Source organism: Pituophis catenifer, unplaced genomic scaffold, assembly GCF_029215685.1.
Source record: "Pituophis catenifer annectens isolate HBS135680 unplaced genomic scaffold, rPitCat1.0.hap2 SCAF_2, whole genome shotgun sequence".
NCBI classification, from domain to species: domain Eukaryota; kingdom Metazoa; phylum Chordata; class Lepidosauria; order Squamata; family Colubridae; genus Pituophis; species Pituophis catenifer.
Genome location: NW_027256882.1, coordinates 281,521,058 through 281,545,409, shown reverse-complemented (window position 1 = coordinate 281,545,409; position 24,352 = coordinate 281,521,058). Strand labels below are relative to the sequence as shown.

The 24,352-nt window shown below is 37.8% G+C and overlaps 1 protein-coding gene across 3 annotated transcripts in view; it reads right to left on the bottom strand.

Annotated features, from left to right (window-relative positions):
* TCF4 (transcription factor 4) overlaps positions 1-24,352 on the bottom strand; it is a 413,612-nt gene that overhangs the window by 41,944 nt on the left and 347,316 nt on the right. For all 3 annotated transcript variants that reach the window (XM_070938928.1, XM_070938929.1, XM_070938930.1), the window contains 7 exons: positions 22,553-22,658; positions 15,062-15,195; positions 13,414-13,546; positions 9,828-9,895; positions 6,887-6,965; positions 4,051-4,127; positions 159-362 (listed from right to left, as the gene is read on the bottom strand). In XM_070938928.1, coding sequence (XP_070795029.1) covers positions 159-362; positions 4,051-4,127; positions 6,887-6,965; positions 9,828-9,895; positions 13,414-13,546; positions 15,062-15,195; positions 22,553-22,658 — 801 coding nt within the window. The remainder of the gene's footprint in view (positions 1-158; positions 363-4,050; positions 4,128-6,886; positions 6,966-9,827; positions 9,896-13,413; positions 13,547-15,061; positions 15,196-22,552; positions 22,659-24,352) is intronic.

Genomic DNA, 24,352 nt, shown 5'->3' with positions numbered 1-24,352 from the left:
GAGTATTACACTGCCTTTCATTTCTGCAACACTAAATTGTACTGGAATTAAAAGCTTAGTTTAAAAAAAAAAAAAGCTTAAACATCCCAATCATGCATTATTTAACATTTTTTTTTTTAAAAAAAAGAAATCCATAGTGTTGAATCTTTATGGCTTACCATTAGTGAATGTCTATTGGCTGAAAGAAGGCCTGTCCCGTATCCTGATCCAAGGCCTCCCATAGCTCCATTATGAGAAGGGCCTATTAAGCTATGGAGGTCACTATGACTACCAGGCATGGCAGTTGAAGGTCCCACTGCATGGTTCCGGAGAACATGAATAGCATCATCCAGTCTTTCCAAGCGGTCTTCAATTCGGCTTTGCTGATAGTTTATGAAAAAAAAAAAATAAGAGAGCATCAGAAATAGATTGCCTTATTTTTGGGCAGAAATCACATAAATGGTGAATCACATATTTTTTTTCACTGCTACTGTTATGTGTCAGGCAGTGGAAGCCGAATACGATTGCTTGTAGCTGGGCTGTTTCTGAATCTGCTTCAGAAACAGATTTATTAAGAGTATTTTGCTTATATATTTTTTTCCTTTGCTCACCAAAACACTGTAAATGAAACAACTGACACCCCAAAACTAGCCTGCTAAGATTCTATGAAGATTTTGTTTTCCAGAATCAAAAAAGATCAGAAAAATATGTATTGAAAATTTTGTAAGATGGATAAACTAACTGTATTATTATTTTAATACAGTTTTAATATTAAATAATATTTAACATTTTAAAAATATTGACGTGTATTAAGATTACTAGTATGATTATGGTTATTGTTGTTATACTTAATTAAAATTAATGGTGCCCAGACAACACACTGTTCAAATAGGCATGGAATTTTTTATGTTTATAAAAGAAAAATGTATCAATAAAACATATAAAAAAAATTCTGTTTTCATTTTCATGGGCAAAACAGGTTCACTGACTCCTCATGAACATAACATTTACAAGACATTTGTTGCCCTGGGATCCTGAAATATTTTGCGTCAGAAATATCAAATTGCCATGACCTATTAAATTATTTCTGTATGCTAACTTCTTATCCACGGCTTATTTACTTCTCACTGTTTTAACTGGAGCTGTGAAAATTGATATGTGGAATTCTATGATCAAAAATAGCCTGCATTCGGACATATATTCCAATACAAGAATAAGGAAAAAATACAGTATTTTATTCATTTACAGCACAGACATTTAAACAGGTTTCAGAACATCAGAGCAATTTAAATAGGTTAAATGAGTACATTGCTGGCTGGGGAATTCTGTGAATTGAAGTCCACCCATCTTAAAGTTCCTAAGGTTAAGAAACACTGGTTATCTAACCTTGTCTACGATACAAACAAACCCTCATAGGGTTTTTTAAGAAACAGTCCCTTGAAATCACCAATAATTTTCTGATTATTTAAAGTGCAAAGAATTATGGCGGGCATTTTTTCTTTAAGGGCGAGATTTAAGATGATATAAGGTAAAGCAGTGTGTCTGGTTATATTCTGCCAAAATTCTTCATTATACAATTCTCAAGAATGTTTCTGAAGTGGCTACATCATTCTTACTGAAACCACATGGGAAAAAAGACTGGTGTCAACATACTTATTTAATATATTACGCAATGCTCAGTGGAAAAAACACTACTTAATTTTCACTTAATGGAAATGGTGATGTTCCTTTCTTATTTTGAATGTGGCTTCTATATTAGGACCATTGTACAACTGAAGCTTCTAACTTTCTCTCGCTTCAAAAATATTTTCTCACATGGCATTGGGGGCATTTGTGGAAACGTATTCTTTGAGGAAGTCAAATCTAAGGCATCTTTTGTCACGACACTAGCTGAGTGACTCTTTGTATAGTAGGTTTACATTGAAGGCATTATTCATTTCATTTTGGCCAGTTTTGAATGTTTATAATTGTACTACAAGACTTATGGGGAAGAAGCCAATAACAAGCTACTATCATTAACCTAGGGAAATAGGTGTTCTCTCTTCTTGCCATGACTTCATTCTGGAACCCAACATTCGAACTGAAGTTGAATTTTTAATTAAGCCCACAGGCTCTAACAGGCAGTCTTGGCACTTTTGATGGGCATACATAGCTGAAAAACACCAATACAAGGTTATCTCTTGCCAGAAATATTACCATTGGTATTGGCTGTTATACTGATGTTTTGGAAATATCACTGGGTAGCAGAATATAGTTTACATAGACTGATATAGTTCGATGAACTGATATAGGCTAAGATCAGGGGTGAAATGCTCCTGGTTCGGACCGGATCGCCCGATCCAGTAGCGATGGTGGCGGTAGGTTCGGAGAACTGGTAGCAAAAATCCCTGCATCCCCCACCCTCATCATGCCCAGCTGAGCCTCATGATCATCAGAGGTTTTTTTTTTTTTTACTTTTAAAAGCATTTTTTCTACAACTTCTTCCACCGAAAAAATGCTTTTAAAAGTAAAAAAAAAAGCCTCTGATGATCGCACGGCTCAGCTGGGATCTCAGAGGCTTTTCAAAGCATTTTTTCTGCAACCTCTTCCGGGGAAGAGGTGGTTTAAAAAATGCTTTGAAAAGTCTCTCTGACGATCAGGCAACACAGCTGGGATCGTCAGAGCCTTTTCAAAGCATTTTTTAAAACCACCTCTTCCCCGGAAGAGGTTGCAGAAAAAAATGCCTTAAAAGTCTCTCTGACATCCCAGTTGAGTTGCCTGATCGTCAGAGAGACTTTTCAAAGCATTTTTTTCTGCAACCTATTCAGCGGAAGAGGTGGTTTAAAAAATGCTTTGAAAAGGCTTTGACGATCCCAGCTGTGTTCCTGATCAGCAGAGGCTTTTCAAAGCATTTTTTTGCATTTGCAGAAAGAACGCTTTGAAAAGTTAAAATAAAAAAAAAAAGTTGGCCACACCCACCCAGTCACATTACACCCCTCCACCAAGCCACGCCCACAGAACCGGTAGTAGGAAATTTTACATTTCACCCCTGGCTAAGATGCTCTCCATAACAGCAGTACATTATCTCCTCTATGGTTATAAAAGATATTGAGAATGTTACAGGGCATGCACATTACTCATATACGTAACAGATTGAAACTGATGAAATAAATATTAGGTAAAGGTTCCCCTCGCACATATGTGCTAGTCGTTCCCAACTCTAGGGGGCGGTGCTCAACTCCGTTTCAAAGCTGAAGAGCCAGCGCTGCCCGAAGACGTCTCTGTGGTCATGTGGCCGGCATGACTAAATGCTAAAGGCACATGGAACGCTCTTACCTTCCCACTAAAGGTGGTCCCTATTTTTCTAGTTGCATTTTTTTTAACGTGCTTTCGAACTGCTAGGTTGGCAGAAGCTGGAACAAGTAACAGGAGCTTACTCCGTTACGCGGCACTAGGGATTTGAACCGTTGAACTGCTGACCTTTCGATCAACAAATTCAGCGTCTTAGCCATTGAGCTATCGCGTTCATGAAATAAATATTAGGAATAGCTTATTATGTTATCTTTTTTTTCCATATACAGTTAAGGCTTGATCATCTTCTTCGCTAAGCAAGGCAATCTAAGAAAGTCCCCCACTCCCCCCCCCCAAAAAAAATACTATATTTATATTCCCTGATTAGGCTACTCCTTGATTTTGCTTTTTAAGCAAACTTAAAGTTTTATCTTCTTGTTGTTTTTCTTCTACATATATGGATTCCAACCTTACAGAGTTCATATTAGGCAGCATATGCCCTATTTCCATGCATGGCATTTTACTACATAATCATTGTTGATTAGCTAAATGTCTACCGAGATTCTCAGTTATCCAGGTCAACTGTGACTGAGAATCTCCATAGATATTTAGCATTGCTGATTAGCTTATGAAAAAGTGTATATAGAAATCTGTTGTGCTTTATGGGTGGATCTCCTATTTGAAAGGATCAGGAAAAGAGTGCACTAATTAGTGTTGTGCTCTGTTAGAAAAATGGATAAGAAAGAGAAGTAGACAGCAATAAGATATTAACAGGTAGTAGTTCCCCATCGAAAAACATACCAAAGAATGTAAGGGACCTTCATAATTGGGAGATGATGATGCTTGCCCTCCATTTCTAGACCAAACAGCTGTTCCTGCTAATAGTAAAATGGGAGTTACAATTGGAACTATGCAAACAAAATGTCTTTTCAAAGACACTGAATAATACCGTAGATATGTACATAAGATTTCCCAGCAGTCATATTAAACCACATCTCTTGTGCAGAACTTTGAAAACAAATATTTATTATGCAGCCCCACCCAGAAGCCACATCATGTCTCCAAATTGCATGCCAGCATATAAGATTTCATCTATTTTGCAGTTGTGCATCAGAAAGCAAGTGGAAATTCCTATTTTTTAAAAAATAAATATAAAAGAATTGTAGCAAGATGCTGCTAGCATAACCATAGCAGAAGGCATTCTCAATAATTTTCATTTATTATTATCAGAGAAAAATCTATGGCAGGTTTGTTGGCTGGTCTATTGGTCTGCATGCAGTGTAGTTTTTGCTTAAATGTTTGCATTGAATGTATTAGCTAAAGCATTTTGCCTACAAGGGTTCTAAAAATGTAAACTCTAAATTCTTGTAATTGATAGAGGTTGTTTCCTCTTCTGTTTTATTTAAGACTTTTATGAACTATGAACTAACATCATATTTATTACTTTTTTAAAAAAGAATAAAATACAAGTGTCAATAGTATAATATATTAGCTTTTTAGGATCAGGTAGAGTTTTGAAAACTCTCTTCTTACAGAATATGTTCATGAAGTATAATCATTTAGATATTGGAAAAGATATTTCTGTGTATGGTAAAATAATTCACTAATACTCAGGGATGGGCTTCAAAAATTTTAGCTAAGAATTCTCTGCCCGGTTGCTGGGTGAATGTGGCCATGGTGGGCGTGGCCTAATTGGCCTCCTGCACTACAGTGAGGGGGGGCATTTTTGTCCTCCCCGGGCTCCGGAGACTTTTCTCAAGCCTCCGGGAGGGCGAAAACAGCCTCCCAGGTTCCGGAGGCCCTCTGGAGGCTGGAAACGGGCCCGAACTTCTGGTAGGCCCATTTTCCGCCTTCCCTGAGGCTCTGTGCGTGCCCTGCACTTACCTGCATCCAAAACAGGCTGCATGGGGACTCCTGGAAGGGGTGGGTGGGGCCAGCCAGGAGTGGGATTTGGGGGTTCTCCGACCTGCACAGAATCTTAGCTAGAGGTTCTCCCGAACCCCTGCAAACCCCCAGCAGCCCACCCCTGCTAATACTGAATAACTATGAAGACAGAAGACTTTTTCCTAGCCCATTGATGGTCTTTTTTCATCAAGAAGAATCACTGGGACATATATCAGTCTTCTTTAACTTGGGGTCCTGTAGTTGACTACAATTCCCAACATTCCTAGCCAATCAATAGCCACACCCTGTTGTTCCAACACATCATAATTCCTGCTTGAGCAAGATTAACATACATGAAAGCAAAATATTAACTTTCAAATTGAAATTAAGGGATTAACCATCCACAGGTCCTTTTAGTTCTTAGATGAAGGTTTATCACTCTGGGATAATAACAAAAATAGCATCATTTTGGAAACGGACAGAACAGTTCATCTCAATCTCTGCTGTCAAGATATTACATTGTTGACATTAAATATGTCCTATGGAATAACTGTTTAACTTAGATAGCCTTAGGATATTTTTCTTTTCTTCTCTATTTATTTATGATGCATACACACACACACACATATATATATACACGTTAGCATATGCACACAATCATTCCCTCAGCCATATAAACTTTGCTGCATGAAATTGAAATGTTTTCCAGACACAAGACAGACTTTTCTGTCTTGAACTTCAATTGGTATTCTTTTTGCTGATAAGATAAAAACTGATAGTAACTCCCCTCTTCCTGCCTGTCTGAACTGCAGGAAGTAAGGCTGTGAGCTTGCTAGATTGGAAAATGTAGTGTACACGATGTTATGGCTGCCTGCTAAATCCCTAAAGTCTTGCTTACTCATGAATTAAATATTCAACCTCTTTAACCTTGGCATTTATTCTCCAGTACCATGTAGGAATGCTTTGTTTTTGCCATGAGATCACCCTTGGAACAGGTTGGATGATGATATAGGAAGAACTTAATAATGGAAGAAGAGACCATGTATTAGAAATAGTCTCACTTTCCTTTTAGCAATTCATATTTCCTCAAAAGGAAGAGCTTGGAAGAAGTAATAGATTCAGACTTATATATATATTCAGATTAAACCAATTAAAATTTCTGTGTCATGACAAACTGATAAATGTATTGACTAATGTTAGGTCCAACCCAATGTATTTTATATTCTATTTCCTTAAACCTTTGGGGGAAGTAATAATAATAGTTGCCTATTGTTGTTGCAATAATTGCATATTGTTGCATTTGCAATAATTCTTAAATTCTTCTTTCTGCATGTGTTGATTAAACTACTGTGTAATGTCCATGCCATTAATGTGTGGATTCAGAAAACAAAATAAATGGTCTACATATGGGATGTTCAGAAACCAATTTGAGTGTTCAAGCATCAGGGTTGTTTACTATGCAAGCTCAGCCTTGAGTTATAAAGCATACCTGAACATATTAGCCTGCTCCCTGGAACCAGTTTACACAATTGTACAGTAGGACATAAGACTTTCTAAGACCTTCCTAGAGATCTTCATGCAATACTTTTATTTTACTACCGGTATTAAGCTCCGAAATGTTGAATAGTTGGCAGTCTGAAATGGTTTCTTAGACAACTGAACTTTCTGATCAAGTTTAAAACCATTATTTTAAAGATTTTCTTGCTATTTCATAAATTAACTACTTGGTAAAATATAATTTTAACCACTATACCTGAGAGAGAAGGGGGTGAACCAACAGGAGTTGAAGGATTTGATGAAAAGCTGTTGTTGGTATGATCTGGAGAGTAAATCTTTAAAAGATGATACAGAATTAATCTAAAGTCACTTGGAATGGATACAGACAGAGGATTGGCACTATTCATTATAAATAAACTTATACTTATGACTCATAAGATGAAAAAGATGCTATGAAGAATATGAAACCACTAAGACAAAAAACATTATGAAGAAATAAGATACCGGTAGTTGTGATGAAGGGCAACTTGTGGGAGGTTTTTTTTTAAATCTCTTAGATTTAATTATCATAGTAGATTCTACAGTTCTAAAATATGCATACTGTATATATAAATGGAGGGGGGAAAACAGAATATTACTTCAATTTAAGCTAAACATCTTAAATTATTATAGGAATAAAAGTTTTGGAGAAGAAAATATTGACATATAGAATAGTGAAAAATACTTATTAAAGCAAACTCTACAAAATAGATGATGGAAAAAATAATCCTGACTGGTTTGTACAACTGCATATACATGGCTGAGTAAGTATATTAGAATTCTTAGTTAAGATTCTCAAGGGTTTATCTACTTAATACCCTGAATAGATAAAACTTCTGTGATCATTTGGGACCTGATTAGAAATCATAAACATCATTAGACTCTTATCTTGTCAAATTATCAAAGCAGACCATGCTGGGAATTCATATTGGCCACTATTTAAGTTGGGCTCGTGAACTTTTCCTTAGGGTTCTGCAAAGGCAATTAAATTAATTAACCCCTTGATCATCTCAGTTAACCAATGCCTCCAGGCACCAGTTAAAGTAGATTTTGTACTGTATCCATTATTTGGGAGTTGTGCTAATTTTTGTCTTTGTAACATATGTTAGCTGGACACGGAAAACATAAATTCTCATGAGAACTCATTGGAACCCCACTCTGCCCAGAAAATACATTACAGTGAGAGTTCATTTAAAAGTCAACGTAAGTTTTAATTTGTAGAAATGCACTGTATATACCCTGTTTCCCCCAAAATAAGACATCCCCTGATAATAAGCCCAATCAGCCTTTTGAGTGCATGGCAATAAGGCCAAGCACCTATTTCAAGGTTAAAAAAAAATATAAGACAGGGTCTTATTTTCGGGGAAACACGATATACTTAATGGATCCTTACCTAAATTGGAGATGGGAAATAAATAGAATGGGTGGCAACTGGAAGTCAAGGCTGGCTTTTAAATATCAATCACTGCAGCAAAACAGATTGAGAGACCCTTTGATCTTTTTACCCTGACTTCTGGGAGTCTGCTTTCCCATGTGTAGCGCCTAAGCAGATAGTATATCATCCAAATTATTGAAAGATGTGAACTGGGAATGATGATACAGTTTCTGATTACAGATTCACCATCCCACCAGGAAGTGGTAATTCTATGGAAAAGATTCATAAGCTTGGTCCCTTACCCACATGGGTGGATTATTATCTCCAAGGAACTATGCATAAAAAAGCAGGTTCCTCAAACTAGGGAGCTGCCCAAAGGCTTTTAAGGCTAAAAAGGGAAATTCAAAATTCAAAATCCTATCCCACCTCAGTGAGATTTACTCCCCTTTACTAACGGGAGATTTGAAAGACACAGTTGAAGCAATTTGGCATTGAGATAGGGATAACTTTTGAATACTGCCCATCCAGTCTCTAACATAAATGTACAGCAACTCATATTTGATGGAGCTATTCAAATTATTCTATCTATCCAGATTAAATATGGTCGTGGCTTTGTCCCAAAGAACTTTACAACCTGTTTCTATGATGTAAAATATGCATCTGAATCAGAAAGTTTAACATCCTTACATGATATAAACTCCCAGCATTCTTTGGATGAAAATACATACAGGTAGTCCATGACTTATGACTAGTCCCTTAGCAACCCTTTGACTGCCCTGAAAAAGAGGACTTATGACCTGGATCTGAAGTTCTGATGGTACCTGCTCCCCCAGTCGTGTGACTGCATTTTGGGTGCTGAGCAACCTGTCTGCATTTATGCCTGTTTGCAGTATCATGTGGCCTGTTTCACAGTGGCTTTGCAGAAAACCAGCATTGTTTTTTCACAAAAACATGCCAAAGTAAACAATGGGTTTGCTTTATGATGGAAGAGTTTGCTAAATGACCCACTTTACGACTGTTATGACCACGATGGGCATTACAGTCGTAACATGAGGACCAGTGGTGAAATGTAAAATTTGTTACTACCGGTTCTGTGGGTGTGGCTTGGTGGTGGGGTAATGAGAGTGGGTGGGTGTGGCCAACTTTTTTTTTTCCTTTTAAAAGCATTTTTTCTACAACCTTAAGAGGTTGGAGAAAAAAATGCTTTTAAAAGCCTTTAAAATGATCCCAGCTGAGCCGTGTGATCATCAAAAGCTTTTTTTTTTTAACTTTTAAAAGCATTTTTTCGGCTGAAGAGGTTGTAGGAAAAATGCTTTTAAAGGTAAAAAAAAAAGCCTCTGATGATTGCATGGCTCAGCTGGGCATGGGGGGGGGGCAGGGATTTTTGCTACCGGTTCTCCGAACTACCTGCCGCCATCGCTACCGGATCGGGCGATCTGGTCCGAACCGGGAGCATTTCACCCCTGGTGAGGACCACCCGTAAGTAAAATTGATTTAAATATGGTTTAGGATTCAAATGAGACAAGGAAACCACTATAGGATGGGCTTGGCTACTAAATCACGTTGCTTCTTATGATTTCCAAGTGAATGGAAAACTATAAAGCACAGCCTGCAATTAAGAATTTATCTCGAATTATCTAGATTTTCCAGAGCTATGTATTGAATCTTAACATGTTTTTATTCTAAATTATTTTAACTGGCCACGATAGATTTGTGCATATTTGGTTATTGATTCCAACCCAAGTTCATGTACTCAAATCATCCAAAGCAAATCCTTTCTTACAGATGCAAGTGCTTTCCCCAGAGCATCGCCTGTCTGTGAACTTCCGGCTGCTCCGCTTCCTCTGTTTGCTGAAAAACAAACCCAAAAACAAAAGAAAACAAAAAAATACATGAAGACAAGAAAATAAATCTGTTTTCCATACGCTGCGCCCATTTCCATAATTCAGCTGCATTTTAAGGGTGAGTTATACAAATTGTAATTAGCATTACTATTATTAATTATGGTGGATTTCTTACATCTCAAACATACCTCTCATATTTCATGTTCAAAATGTTTTTGTTGCAAGCTATTTCAATCTAGTCTTCTTTCTGTGGTGAGTGAGATACAGAGCAGTGGGTCTTTGTACAGTATTAACCTAGCATTTTACAAGAAGAGAACTGCAAAGCACCCTAAAATCTGTTTTATTTTGCCATTCTCTTTTGTCTAAAGAACAGACGCCCTTATTCAACTGCCTTCAAACGTATAGAGATGGGAGACTGAAATCAGCACAATTCTATATTGTGTCCACCTCAAAGTAAAGACTTACTCATTGCCTCTATCCTATATTTAATCATGCTGAGGAAGCCAGATGTCTTATTGTCAGTCCTTTGAGGCAAATAACATCAGGAAGCAAAGGCCACAAGAATTATTAGAATTATTATCATTAGAAGGTACAACAACAGAATATTGAAATCCCAATTGAGATTTACTTGATCTCCTCTTATACTAAAGGAGAAACCAAACATGATGATCTTGAGCTTTTCCCCTCACCCCCACCTGCCTATCTGGGCTAAGCAGAGGTTTGCACAACAGTTTTTGAACCCCTTCTTCAAAGCCATCTCCATTGCCTGCTTAAAACTTGGATCAAAATTATTCCAAATAAGTCATTCTGAAAATCTGAAATAATCTCTCACTGGGAATATCTGACTTTATAGAATTGATATTGTGAGGAAAAATATGAGGGGGGAGGGGGTGCTGCCTTGAGCTCCAGTACAAAACATAAGATATTATCGATTAAGGAAATAAATAAATTTCACATCCCACTTTTCAGAACCAAGAACAACACATGGAGTTACTTCTGAGTACCGTATTTTTCAGAGTATAAGACACACTCCCCCCCCCCAAAGAGGGTGAAAATTTGGGTGTGTCTTATACACTGAATGTAGCCCTGCCCACCTGCCGGCCTCCGCACGTCCTCTCAAACAGAGCTTTTGGAGGGTGAAAAAGCAAGGCACAGAGGCCAAAATGGCAACCCAGAAAAGTACGCTTCACCTGCTGTACTCACTGGAGTGCCCTGTGATGATTAGCTGCATTTTTGAAGCTGCGTATCTGCCTCAATGAGACTCGTGTGAGCGTAGCTAGTGCGTTCGCTCACAACCACCGAACCTGTTACTAAAGTTCACCTCTGGGAACAGCTGACTGGGGGTATTCCGAGAGGCTGATCTACCCGCCAATCAGCTGCTCGTGCTGAATCAGGCTAATGTGCTGAAGCTGACCAGGCTGTTTGCTAAGGACGCTAGCCAGATGAATACTGATGGATGCTGGTAGGCAGACGCAGAATTTCTTTTTCTTATTTTCCTCCCCAAAAACTAAAGTGCGTCTTATACTCTGAAAAATACGGTATTTCCTTTATTGTTGCTGGCCTACAAACATAATCTTGCCAAACTAAAGCAATTATCTGCCATAAGTATATTCTGTGAACTGCTTGGGAGTGTCTGACCTTGTTCTCTTCCTATCCACCAGACATTCCAAGCCCTCTGCCTCTTTGCCCTCTGGGAAAAAGCCCCTTTCTCCTGTGATTCCAGACTACATTCAACTACACTGCTTCATGTAACATGCAAAGCTAGCAGATGGCTTTGCATAAGATAATTCAAACATCATTTGAGTGATCCCATTGTGATCCACACATAATGCCAACGGTGTGGGGGGTCAAGAAAACTGTGTGCATTTGTCTATGAACTCATCAGAAACAGAGCTCAACTCAAAGACTTTACCTTTATGAACTAATGGTGAGACCTCAAGCCTTGTGTTCTGTCCAACTCAAATAACATCATCAAACCCATAGCATGAGGGAGCTAATAATTAATCCCATCCTTTTAAATGTACCAAAAAAACCACCCCACCCCTATACCAGAATGTTAAATGCAACTATTTTCATAAGGGTGAAATTATAAAGGTGATATTACAATAATTATAATCCCCATGTTTCTGGCATAATGTCTAAATAATCATCTGCATTAATGGATTTGTTTGTGGATGCCCTTTTTATAATTGTATGAAATCTTTTGTATATGCCAAGGTTACATAAAAATTGTCCTATACGTGCTTCACAGTCTTCACTGGCAGGAATATAATGGTTTTGCAATCTAGAGCTAGCTATACCAAACAAAAAATAAAATAAAATAGAGGATTACTCTCAATTAATAAATACAACATTCAGCCTGTTCACCAGTCTCTAACTTGAATAGGAGCAACAAGTACATTCGGGAAATAGAAAAATTGAGCCAATTTGATATTTTCCTCAGATAAGATGTACTGACACAGCAGGATAAAATTCATGTCCCTCTTGTGCCATATGACAGTTTAGCACCCCACTGCACTGGAAGCTTAACACACTAGTAAAAAAATTAAGTGCAGTATTATGTGACTGTTCCCATAATAAAATCACAGTAAAACCAAGGCTTCAAGGGAAGGCGCACATCATGTTCCCACTAAAAAAGCCACATACTGCTATGTATCTTGCAATTCAAAAATGTCATTTAAAGTGAGAGTAGAAAGTGGGATTAATACATGAATGAGGCAGATCTTCTGGACTAATCTTTAGCATATGCTACATTAAATCTTTCTTAGTAAGTGGCTGCTTAAAGGCTCTGAATCTTTGAAAACACACAGAAAATACTTTGCATAGACTGAAGCATCGCTTAAGTTAATATCTTCCAGATTTTTTTTTTTAATGCCTTCGAGTCCGTGTTGATTTCTGGCGACTGCCTGGACCGGTCCCTGTACTTATCTTGGCAAAATGTTTGGAAATGGTTTGCCCTTGCCTTCTTCCTGGAGCTGAGAGAGAGTGACTGTTCCAAGGTCATCCAGCTGGCTTAATGTCGAAGGTAGGACTAGAACTCACAGTCTCCCAATTTCTAGCCTGGTGCCTTACCAACTGCTCCCAAGTGCTTCTGTTTTAATATCCACCTAGACAATTTCCTTTTGCTTGGTCTGCAATTTTCTCTTAGGATATCACCAGTTAACAATTATTTTCTCTTCAAGTTTCTGTCCTTTTCCAGATTGCAAGTTAACTTTGAGATAGCAGCCAAGAATGAAATTTAATAATACAAGTTTACTTTCTTGGAGAGCAAAATCAGACCAGGCAAATAAAAGGGGCTGGATTATTCGCAGATCAAATTCTAATCCTACACTCTTGTTGACCTGAGTTTCCAGTCAGTATAGCAAGAACTCCAACCAAATATTATTTTTAATCTGTGACTACATGAAAAGCAAAGTTTTCTTCTATGATATCTGATTAGCTCCACAAGCTCTTTCTCCAGATAACAGATGAGGAGAAACTGACAGGATCTGCCTTCTTCAATTCGGTAAGAACCCTACAACTCACCCATTATACTTTCTGTTCCATTTGCCGGAGGTGTACAGGAAGAAGCACTGTAATGGGTTGTGGCACTGCGATGGAAAGTGGACATTGGAGGAAGACTGGAATTGATGTCTGCTGAGGAGTGTGATGGGTAGCTCTGTGGCACATAGCAGGGAGAGATAACATTTCAATTAGCAGATGATGGTTGTACAGAGTTGCTGATTTTCTCACTCACTCATCAAATTTATATAATTCACATGTAGGTGACTCTGGACAGCCTCAAAAGTTTTAAAAATCCATAAAACCTATTAACCCCCCCCCCTTCCACCTTCCATAGCAGCAACAACACAATCAAATCAGCCATTTGATCGGCTCCATCTCCATTTGTGATCCCCAGATCTGCTCACGAAACCACGTTTTTAGGGCCTTTCAGAAAAGCAGTAGGATGCAGGCCAACTGTACCTTGGGGGAATGATGTCCCATAAAGATGGTTCATTGTACAATGAACCACTACTTTTAGGAGATCTCTTACTGCCTGTAAACCACCTTGATCATCCAGCTTGGATGGAAAAGTAGGCTATAAAAAATCAATTCAGTGACATCTCCCAGGACGGGTGTCAGCAACCTGTGGCTCTGGAGCCACATGCGGCTCTCTGGGCCCCCTGCTGTGGCTCCCTGTTGCGTGATCCCACCACTGGCTGGCCCTGCCCCTCGCCCTCCCCTCCCAGTCACGCCTGGACTGAGAAGGGCTATGGCGGGGGATGGAGAAGTGGCCAGGGCAGAGACAGAGAGATACAGAGAGAGAGGGAGAGAGAGGGTGGGAGAGAGAAAGATGTCAAAAGGGTTTTGTAGTTCCTGGTGTTTTTTAACAACCGGTTCTCTCTCCTAATAACTGGCTGGGTAGGCGTGGCTTGTGGGGGGAATCATGTGACTGGTGGAAGTGATTGACATCAAGTTGGCCACGCCCACTCAGGCTTTGTGGTGCCCTGTGTTTTCTTTTCTGTGGGAAATGGGTCCAAATAGCCTTTGAGTGGTTAAGGTTGCAGACCACTGTCCCAGGGGGACTTTTTTGGGGGTTGAACCCTTGTTTCATCTTAAAATCTTTGATATGTAGCTGAGAGACCCATAGGCATTAAGGTACAGCATGACCTGTACCAGAAGCCCAGCAGAACATAAGAACAGTGGATCAAAGAACAAAACTTCATTGTAAGGCTGTAAAAATTGTTCACATTTATGTCAGGGGAGGCCGTTTTAAAGATTGTCACGCAAAGAAGCGTCTTCAAAGGAAAAAGAAAAAAAAGAAAGCGTTCTCAAGACAGGGTTCTGCTGTATAGAGTTAGCTCTGCTTGGCCTCCTCCTCGTTTTGCAATTAGGATTTAAAGTCTCACACATGTGGGGAAAAAAGAGATTTTATTTTTAAACCATGAAATGTACAGAGGTGTCTGCCTCTCTCTCTCTGTGCGTGTTGTCCATGAAAAGACACCAGATTTCTTCATTTGTAATTCTGCTTTTGCCAAATGGTTTTCTTTTAAGCAGTGAAATCCATGGTTCTTCTCTTCCAACAGAGATAAACATGAGTGAGAGAAAAGTGGTTTAAATTGGTTTAACAGTTTTATCTTCTATATTTGTGGCGCACACAGATTGACATGTAGTGCTGATGTAGTAGCCTTACCAAGCGGTCGTGAGGATGAAGACTGCAATAGCTACTGGACTGTGGAAGATGAGATGAATTGCTCAACATGCCTCCATATCCAGGAGGATTCATTCCACTGGATGAGTTCCACGGATCACTGCTATGGTGGCCGTCTGTAAAACGTACAAAAGAAAATGTAGCTTCTCTGAACACTCGGTTCTCTGACTAACATTCTGAGGTTGTGTTTTTAGTAAATGTTAAAATTAGCATTCTAACGGGGTTTGATGAACGCCTTACGTGTCACAGTGTCGGATAGCACTTTACAATAAAAGACAGCAATCACAAGTGGGGAAACCGTGTTATCATCCTTCGTCATATAGGAGGCACACTAATCTTATGCAACTACATGAGCATGATTTAAAAAAAAAAAGTTTTCTAAACAGGAGTGCAAATGACGTTTCTGAAATCACCACCGATTAGTCAGAGATATTTTGTGCAATTTTTAAAACATTTGTTCTATTTTTATCAGAAGCCCACATAGTTGTGACCTATATTGTTATTAATCCTTGCTTGATAAAACTGGAACCTAACATGTTTTTTTTTAAAGAGCATTTAAATAAGAGTCTAAGTAGATTCTGGGGTTTTATTTTAGCACATAAATACACAAATATTTTGATTCCAGGACGTGACTTGTTGGCCAACTTCATATCCCAATGTCATATATAAAATATTTATGAATCAGAACAGAGATATCTATGATTTAGGGAGATGCTCAGAAACTTTTCCTGTAGAGATTCTTAGTCATTTAGGTCATGGTTGTCCCAAAGGTGCTTTTTCAAGAGGCAACTGGACTTTCTGATTTTTTTTTTCTTTGAAGACATTTCGCTTCTCATCCAAGAAGCTTCTTTAGCTCTGAAACGTCTTCAAAGAAAAAACAGAAATACCAGTTGCCTCTTGAAAAAGCACCTTTGGGTTTTCCTGTAGACAGACATTTACCCACAAGATCTAATTGGAAAAGATACATATTTAAACTTAAAAAGAAATTTGTCTCCGGAATTTTGTCTTTTCCATTTTTCAGTTGATGAACCCTTATTTTTTTGAACTCAGATAATTGGTTTAGGGGAAGAGTTGAGAGAAAACTAAAACTTCATTATGGTATTATGGTTATAGATCGAAATACAAGGATCAACTAAACTGAACTCATTAATTTGCAATCAATTTTAGAGTAAAATACATTATGAGCTATTTTAAGATAAGGCATAAACACAGCTATTTTCTTCTTGACAATAAATTGGTGCCTGGTTTCATAGATTAACAAAACAATCGGGAGTGTGTTATTTGAGTTTTGATTATCCAGAAGCTATCTAATGTACTACTTATCTGGCGATCCAAGAATATTCTGCAGTTATATTTGTCCACATGGAAAGTACAATAAAGTCAAACTTTCAATGGTATAAGCCACAAGGGTAAAATTTAAGACTCTGGGGGATGTTCTTGAAGCTGCCTTCCAATATTCTTGAAGGAAATTAAATCAAGGAAGCATAAACACAGTTTAAAAGTTGGAAGTATGGTTGCATATCATATTTGTGGGTCAAATGTGAAGCTCTGTCTGGTCATTGGAATCTAATAGTTTCTGCCTTGCTGCAAATTTATTTGAACATAACCCAAAACTCAAATCAACAATCGACAAATCTGAAGCATCTTCTCTTTGATCTCTACTTTCATGACAGCAAACTGTTAGCAAGCACTGAGGGAGCTAGGCTATACAGAAAGTAATCTTTAACTTTAAGTTGGAAGCATCAATCCATGTCTACTCTCTATCTTTAATAAATCTATATCAAAACACTGGGTCATAATGGGCAGCATGAAACAATTTTCTCAAAAGATTTTGACTGGATAAGGAGGTAACCATCTAAAATTTAAATAAGGAGCTGACCAACAATAAATGTAGCTGGGATATAACTGACTTCTCTAACACAGAAAAATGGGTGCAATTTCTTTAAAAGTATACAGGTAGTCCTCAACCTATGATCACAATTGAGTCCAAAATTTATATTGCTAAGTGAAACATTTTGCTCCATTTTACGACCTTTCTTGCCACAGTTCTTAACACAGTTGCAGTTGTTAAGTTAGTAACACAGTAGTTAAGTGAACCTGCCTTCCCCATTGACTTTGCTTATCAGAAAGTCACATAATGTGATCACATGACCCCACGACACTGCAACCGTCACAAATATGAAGCAGTTACCAAGCATCTGAATTTTGATCACATGTCCACGGGGGATGCTACAACGGTCGTAAGTGCGAAAAACAGTCGTAAATCGCTTTTTTCAGTGCCGTTGTTAACTTCGAACGGTCACTGAATGAACTGTTGTAAGTCGAGGACTATCTGTACTTTTGTCATTATGTATAATGTAACTGGTATATGTTTGCCCACTGAGAGGCATCACTTCCAAAATGTGTATGAAGTGTGATACTTTTAGCACGTTCTAATTTTTAAAGCTGGAATTCCCTTTGAAGTCCATAGTGTGTAAACCTGATCAGCATTAAAGAAACTGATCTCCCATTTTTTAAAAAAATAAAAAAAAAAACTGTGCAAGATGTTTTGCTGGTTCTGATTAAAGTTCTGGAAAGATTACTCATCCCAAGAGTGACCAGTGAGATATACCTTGGCTAGATTACAAAGATGATGTGAAAGTGATAGCTTCCCATTGCTATTTGTTCTAATTACCTGGTATTCAGTAACATACGCTAATCCCCCCTTCCATTTATTTTTTTCATCAGAACAACAGAATATATATCTTTGGTTAGACTAAGAAATAGTAACTTGCCCAAAGCCTGAGTTGGCTAATTAAATGAGCAACACTGAGTTGGCTAATTAAATGAGCATCTACATGGAAGCTTGTCCATTAGATTCAAATACTCTAATCACTATATAGATTATAACTGAATTCATTTAGCTAACATGGCTAACAGTTACTGATAGACACATTAATTATAAATTTCCATAAAGCTGTTTCAATATAGTGGGATAATATATTTTTTTATCAATGTTCTGCCTTTTGAGAAACTTCCAACATGGACTTTCCTTGCACCACTGACCACTGCAAGGAGAATCTAGCCATTTGATTGGTCTGCCTTGGATATCTAATGGATACATGTGCTTTCTAGAGGATGGTTGAGGACTTTCTTGTGGTCTTGGTTGGGTTCTAATTGAACCTTGAAATATGGAGGTGGCTGTGCCTCTTAGCAAGATTGTTCATAAGGAGCCTCTTCTATTTTCCATCTAGGGGCTCCATCCTCCACTGAGAAGCTTTGGGAGATGAAGCAGTACATGGGATGCCTAGAGTGACAATTACATACAAGAGAAAATACGACTGAAAATATTTATAAACTCAACTTCAAACATACAGGATGGCAGTAAGAACAGCAAAGTGTCCACGTTCCATTATTATCAAGATATAGACTGGGGACCATGAAGGCAAATTTGGCCAACAGTTGAAAAGAGATACTTTGTTGAGACTGGAAAACCAAACTTGGGGAATAAGAAGCGATAGCACACTTTTCAGTTAGGATTCTGATATGTTGGAAGTTGGAATGCGATTGCATTGGTTGCTATTGTTGATGCCTTATAACGATGTCTTGTCATGGTCCTACTGGATCTCTCATGTACCTTCAATACTATTGATCTCTGCTTTTTTCTGAACTTTCAGTGAAAGTTGAGAGTGAGGGAAACATGACACAGTCCCCCACCAGCTGGGCAAAATCAAGGAAACACAGATTTCAGCAAGTTCTGTTTATTGCAAGTTTGGGGGTATATACAGAATGTCAAAAACTGCAAAAGAAATTTTCCACCCTCCTTCATAGCGCTTTCATTAAGGTGGAGTCTTTTTGAAGTATCTGAAGTGCTTCTTCCTAAATTTCTGGCCACCTGGGCTGAATCCTTGTTTATATGATAAGCTGCTGTCTTTTGATTGTTTATGTCTCCTCTTCCTTTTCTTATGAAAGGCTGCATTTTACTCCCAGGAAAGTAGACCCAGGAGGTAATATGAAGCTGACATGATACTGGTGATGTTGTAGATTATGAACTATTTTTGTTTAAGTTACATTTTGGGGGCTTTAATTCTAAATACTATATGTAGGGATTGTAAGCTACTCAGAGTCAGTCTCTAAAACGCCAAGCAATGAATAAATGTTGGGAACAATAGTGGTAAACAAACCTTCTACACTTTAACAAAAGGAAGCAGCAAAAGAAACACAACATTTAAAGAAGCTAGTACCCCTGAATGAAACACAATGGGTTATCACGGGATAAGTTTAGTGAATAAGTATTATGTGAATAAGTCCCACAAAAAACTGTTTATTTAAATTTTATTTTTGTTTTTCCCCTTAATCATTTTGTTTTAAAAAGATATTATATTTCATCTCTGCTATTGGTAATTTTCTTGCTTGCAGTAAGTTTTATTCATAAAGAATATTCATTCTTTTTAAAAGCCTGACATGAAATCATACAGTTTATCGTTCTACTTCTGGCCTTCCTTTTTCACTCTGTTGTATTTGTATATCAAGCTAAGGTTAGGAACTATCAACACATCTGATCGAAATGAATTCTAATTCATTAATGAAGTTGGTTCTGAACCTATTTCCTGTCAAGTTAATTAGGTGACAATGATTGCTGTAAAAGGTGAAAAAAAAGTTATTCTCTAGAATGAAAAAAGTATTTACCAGAACATTCATAACATCAGTTATCAGCTAATAAAAGTGTCTGATATCTTTTCTACAGAGATGCAACAGAGAAGATAAGCAAGAAACTTCTGAGAAATTAAAATATCTACAAAAATATCCCAAAGGTGCTTTTTTTCAAGAGGTGACTGGACTTTCTGGTTTTTCTTTGAAGATGGTTCACTTCTCATCCAAGAAGCTTCTTCAGCTCTGACAGGATGGTGGGGAATGAAAGGATCCTTCCCTTCCCCACCATCCAGTCAGAGCTGAAGAAGCTTCTTGGATGAAAAACAAAACATCTTCAAAGAAAAACCAGAAAGTCCAGTCGCCCCTTGAAAAAAAAACACCTTTGAGACAACCATGACCTGGATGACTGAGAATCTCCATAGACATCTACAAAAATAGTTTTGCCTTACCTGATATCCTATATATGGTTGAGCCAAAATTCTACCGTTTCCCCGAAAATAAGACCCTGTCTTATATTTTTTTGAACTCCAAAATAAGTGGTTGGCTTTATTTTCGGGGAGGTATTATTATTTTGGGGCGTGGAGCAAGATGGGACTCCTCTTGCAATCTTACCTGATTTCCAGCTCTGTCTCCCTAACTCTAACCAGAGGAAATGCCGGGGACCGGCTGTGCATGCATTTAAATATTGGGGGGGGGTATTTTGGGGAGAGGGTTTATTTTAGGGGAGGGCTTATTATCAGGGGATGTCTTATTTTTGGGGAAACATGGTAATAATTTGGTTTCTTTGCTGTTTTTGTTTCCCCCCCAACCGTCTTATTATTCTATTGATTTCTATCTTGATTTTTTTTAAAAAATTTTTTACTGTATTAGTGGTAAAAAGTTGTATAAGTATGTTTGCATAAACACACAAAACACTGTTCATATATTACAAAATGAAACTTAGCTAATGGATAACAATAAATGAACTGAATCAGAAAAGCTCAAAGGGAGAAAAGCATTGGCAAATGCCCCCAATTATACTTGAAGCTTAATTATAACTGAGAAGATTTAAAATTCAAAGTCAATTAAGGAAAAATGATTCAAAGAAAAATGCAGTTATTTTTATTTATTTAATTTATTTTCTTATTACATTTTTATGCCACCCCCTCCCCTATAAGGACCTACAATTTAAAGGACAAAAATAAAATCCGCACCTAATTTAAGAGACAAGAAGCCATTCCATAAGGAAGGGCAATGAGACTAGATGAGACAAATTAAAATTCTTGCAAATTTTCCCACCTGTTTCTTTCCAGTTGTATTGATTTGTAACTCCCTGCCAATGGCCAATGGACATATGAGAAAAGTTGGTTTGTGGAATTTTCATGGAGCTCAAGCAATATTATTATTAATAAATACAGCTGTGGAATATAAAGTTTTTTTAATATCGTTTTTTTTTTCTCCATCAATGATTGGTTTACATGTAAAATCTCATTTCTGAAATTCTATTTAAGGTGACTGAAAACTCATCTCCATGTGTGACTGATTACACCTTGGATTTTTCTGATCAATTTAATTGCTCTATCAATTGAATATTTTTTTTTTTAAATTTGATTTATATGCTGCCCTTCTCCGGAGACTCAGGGCGGCTTACAATGCGTTAAGCAATAGCCTTCATTCTTTTGTATATTTTATACAAAGTCAGCTTATTGCCCCCACAAACCGGGTCCTCATTTCACCTACCTTAGAAAGGATGGAAGGCTGAGTCAACCTTGAACCTTGGAGAGATTCGAACCAGCAGAAATTGCAGGCAGCTGTGTTAATAACAGGGTGCACTAACCACTGTACTATCAAGGCTACAAACTATTTGACCTACCGTGTTTCCTCGAAAATAAGACCCTGTCTTATATTTTTTTGAACTCTGAAATAAGTGCTTGGCCTTATTGCCATGCACTCAAAAGCCCGATTGGGCTTATTATCAGGGGATGTCTTATTTTGGGGGAAACAGGGTAGTATTATAAGGTAATTCTTTGAAGTGAATGCAAAGAACTGAACACGTTCATCCCATTAGCTCTTTTTATACAAAATATTTTTGAGTGTAACCAAAACTAGGGCTTCAAACCATGCCGAAGGACAGTAAGGCCCACTGAATATGATTAGACTTACAGCATGCATCAAATTGTTTGGCACATCTTGCTGAAAATATCTGTAATCAAGTATTTCCACTAGAGAAAATTAAACCTATCGTTATTTCTTGAGCACTATTATGCTCCATTGCTGTTCAGAGTTCTGAATGCTGCATTTCAGAACTTACCACTCCTTAATTTCAAGTGGGAGGAAGAGGCATACGGACACATTTTTCTCCATGTTTACCATCCCTCCCAATGAATGCTAAAATCTGGGTAAGGCACAGCTCCATTTCATCCCAAAAGCCCAACAATTTATGTTTGCATCAAATCATGAGGACATTATCTATGTAGGAGTCTGTGTGTCTGAATTCAAAGTGGCACTAATACTATTATTTCACTACCAAATATGTTCTCTTCCGTAAACATTTGGAAGAGCAACAAAGTAAGCAATGTTGCATATTGTGAATTCGAATTTGGCAGCAAAACCGACTGTACAAAATGTTTATTAAAAGATCCCTTTCAAATCCGCAATATGTCTTGTGGCCTTGATCGTCCTTTATCTGTCTGGCATGCTACTATGTTATCCCTTAGCTTTGAAAGAGAAATCAAGATTGCCTGGAATTGTCCATCTGGCAGGAAACTCTGAAAACAAAGAACTGAGCTCAGGACTTCAGCGTCCTGTCCACTGACCCTTAAGGACATGCATCAGAAAATCCCTTCTATGATAACATCCTACCTTGCATGAAGAAAGAACTAGGAAAAGTGCTGGCTGGTGGTTTTGAGGATGGATAGCCGGGCGAATCCCGATTGTAATCGGCAGTGCTTGCAGAAGGGGCATAAACCTATGGACAGAAAGAATGAGAACAAAAAGTTAAATGCACTAATATCTTTCCAAGAATTAGACTTTTTAAATTTGTTAAACTGTACAGCACCACTGTATGATTCTCTTTATTGGTATATGGCTGTAGTAGTTAAAACCTACTTTAGCAAACATTGAATCTGCTACCAAAACTTTCCTTCTGTAACCTTTGATTGGATAAAACAGTGCATCGTAGGGAAACAATTTTTGAAAATGTGACTCAAATGGATTATTTTATAAAAAATGAGCCCAAAATCTGGAACCCATAACTACTGTAGGACTGAAGTTTGGCAAAGTTAGGGCCAAATTTTCCGTATCACTGCCAGTCATCCATGGTCATGTGATCATCGTTTCCAATGAGCCCTGCCAGATTCCCACAAGGAAAGTCAATGGGGAAGATGGCAGGAAGTCAAAAGTCTCCTCCACTTCCACTATTTTTGCCTGCCTGCCATTCTGTTTCTTTTTTAGATCAGGAAATGTCTTTGAAACTATGACCCAACAGGTCACGGTTTGTCTAGTACATGATAAAATGACTAAAATTTTCTCTATGGAAACCTCTCCAATTGAGGGATCACACACCTGTCTCCCCTTTTCAATGAATTCAAATACTGGGAGTATACACTTAAAAGGCCCACCCTAGTATTCCCATCCATTATAAATCCAGAGATATATTCACAAAACAGAAGGAGAACTTGTCACTCAGGATATCTTTTGCCAACTAAATTGCAATTTTGTGGTAAAAGTCTACTAAATAAGATATTAAAGGCTCACAATTTTACTAAGGTATTCCAGCTTTTTATTCAGTTATTTTCTTAAGAAAAATTCTTTTTGGAAAAAATAAACAAATAGACGGAATCATGATCTTCATGGGAAACACAAGACATATTTGGAACCCCTTAGGAACAATGGAACATACATCAGATTTTAGATGAAAAGGTATGCCATTAGCACACTACCAGAGAAACATTAAATTTTATGAACCATCTGTTTTATAGCCTCCTCCAGTTTTTTCCAACCACAAGGAACTTTAGACATAGTTTGGGCCAAGTCACCTAGTGAGCATCTGTGGTTGACAATGAAACTGAATCTTCCTGAGTATCCTGGTCTGATACCTTAATTGTACTACACTGGCTCAATCCCGTTTGTTTCCATTGTTGCAAGAAGGCAGAAAGCGCTGGTCATATCTATCTATCTATCTATCTATCTATCTATCTATCTATCTATCTATCTATCTATCTACCTACCTACCTACCTACCATCTACCTACCTATCATCTACCTACCTACCTGTCTGTCTGTCTGTCTGTCTACCTACCAACCATCCACCCATCTACCTACCTACCTATCATCTGTGTCTGTCTGTCTGTCTGTCTGTCTGTCTGTCTATCTATCTATCTATCTATCAATCATCTACCTACCTACCTACCTATCATCTATCTATCTATCTATCTATCTATCTATCTATCTATCTATCATCTATTTATCTATCACACATTTTCACCCCTCTGTATTATCTTTTACTGCCTCTGCTTTCCAATGTGAAAAAAGCTGTAGAAGCACTTTTCTGAACATGCCTTCTCTTGGGACTTGAATCTCTGGAAGCCAATGAATCTGCTGACCTCAGGGAAATGATTTCACAGTGAAAGAGAAGACATACATTCTGAAGTTTGATATTACT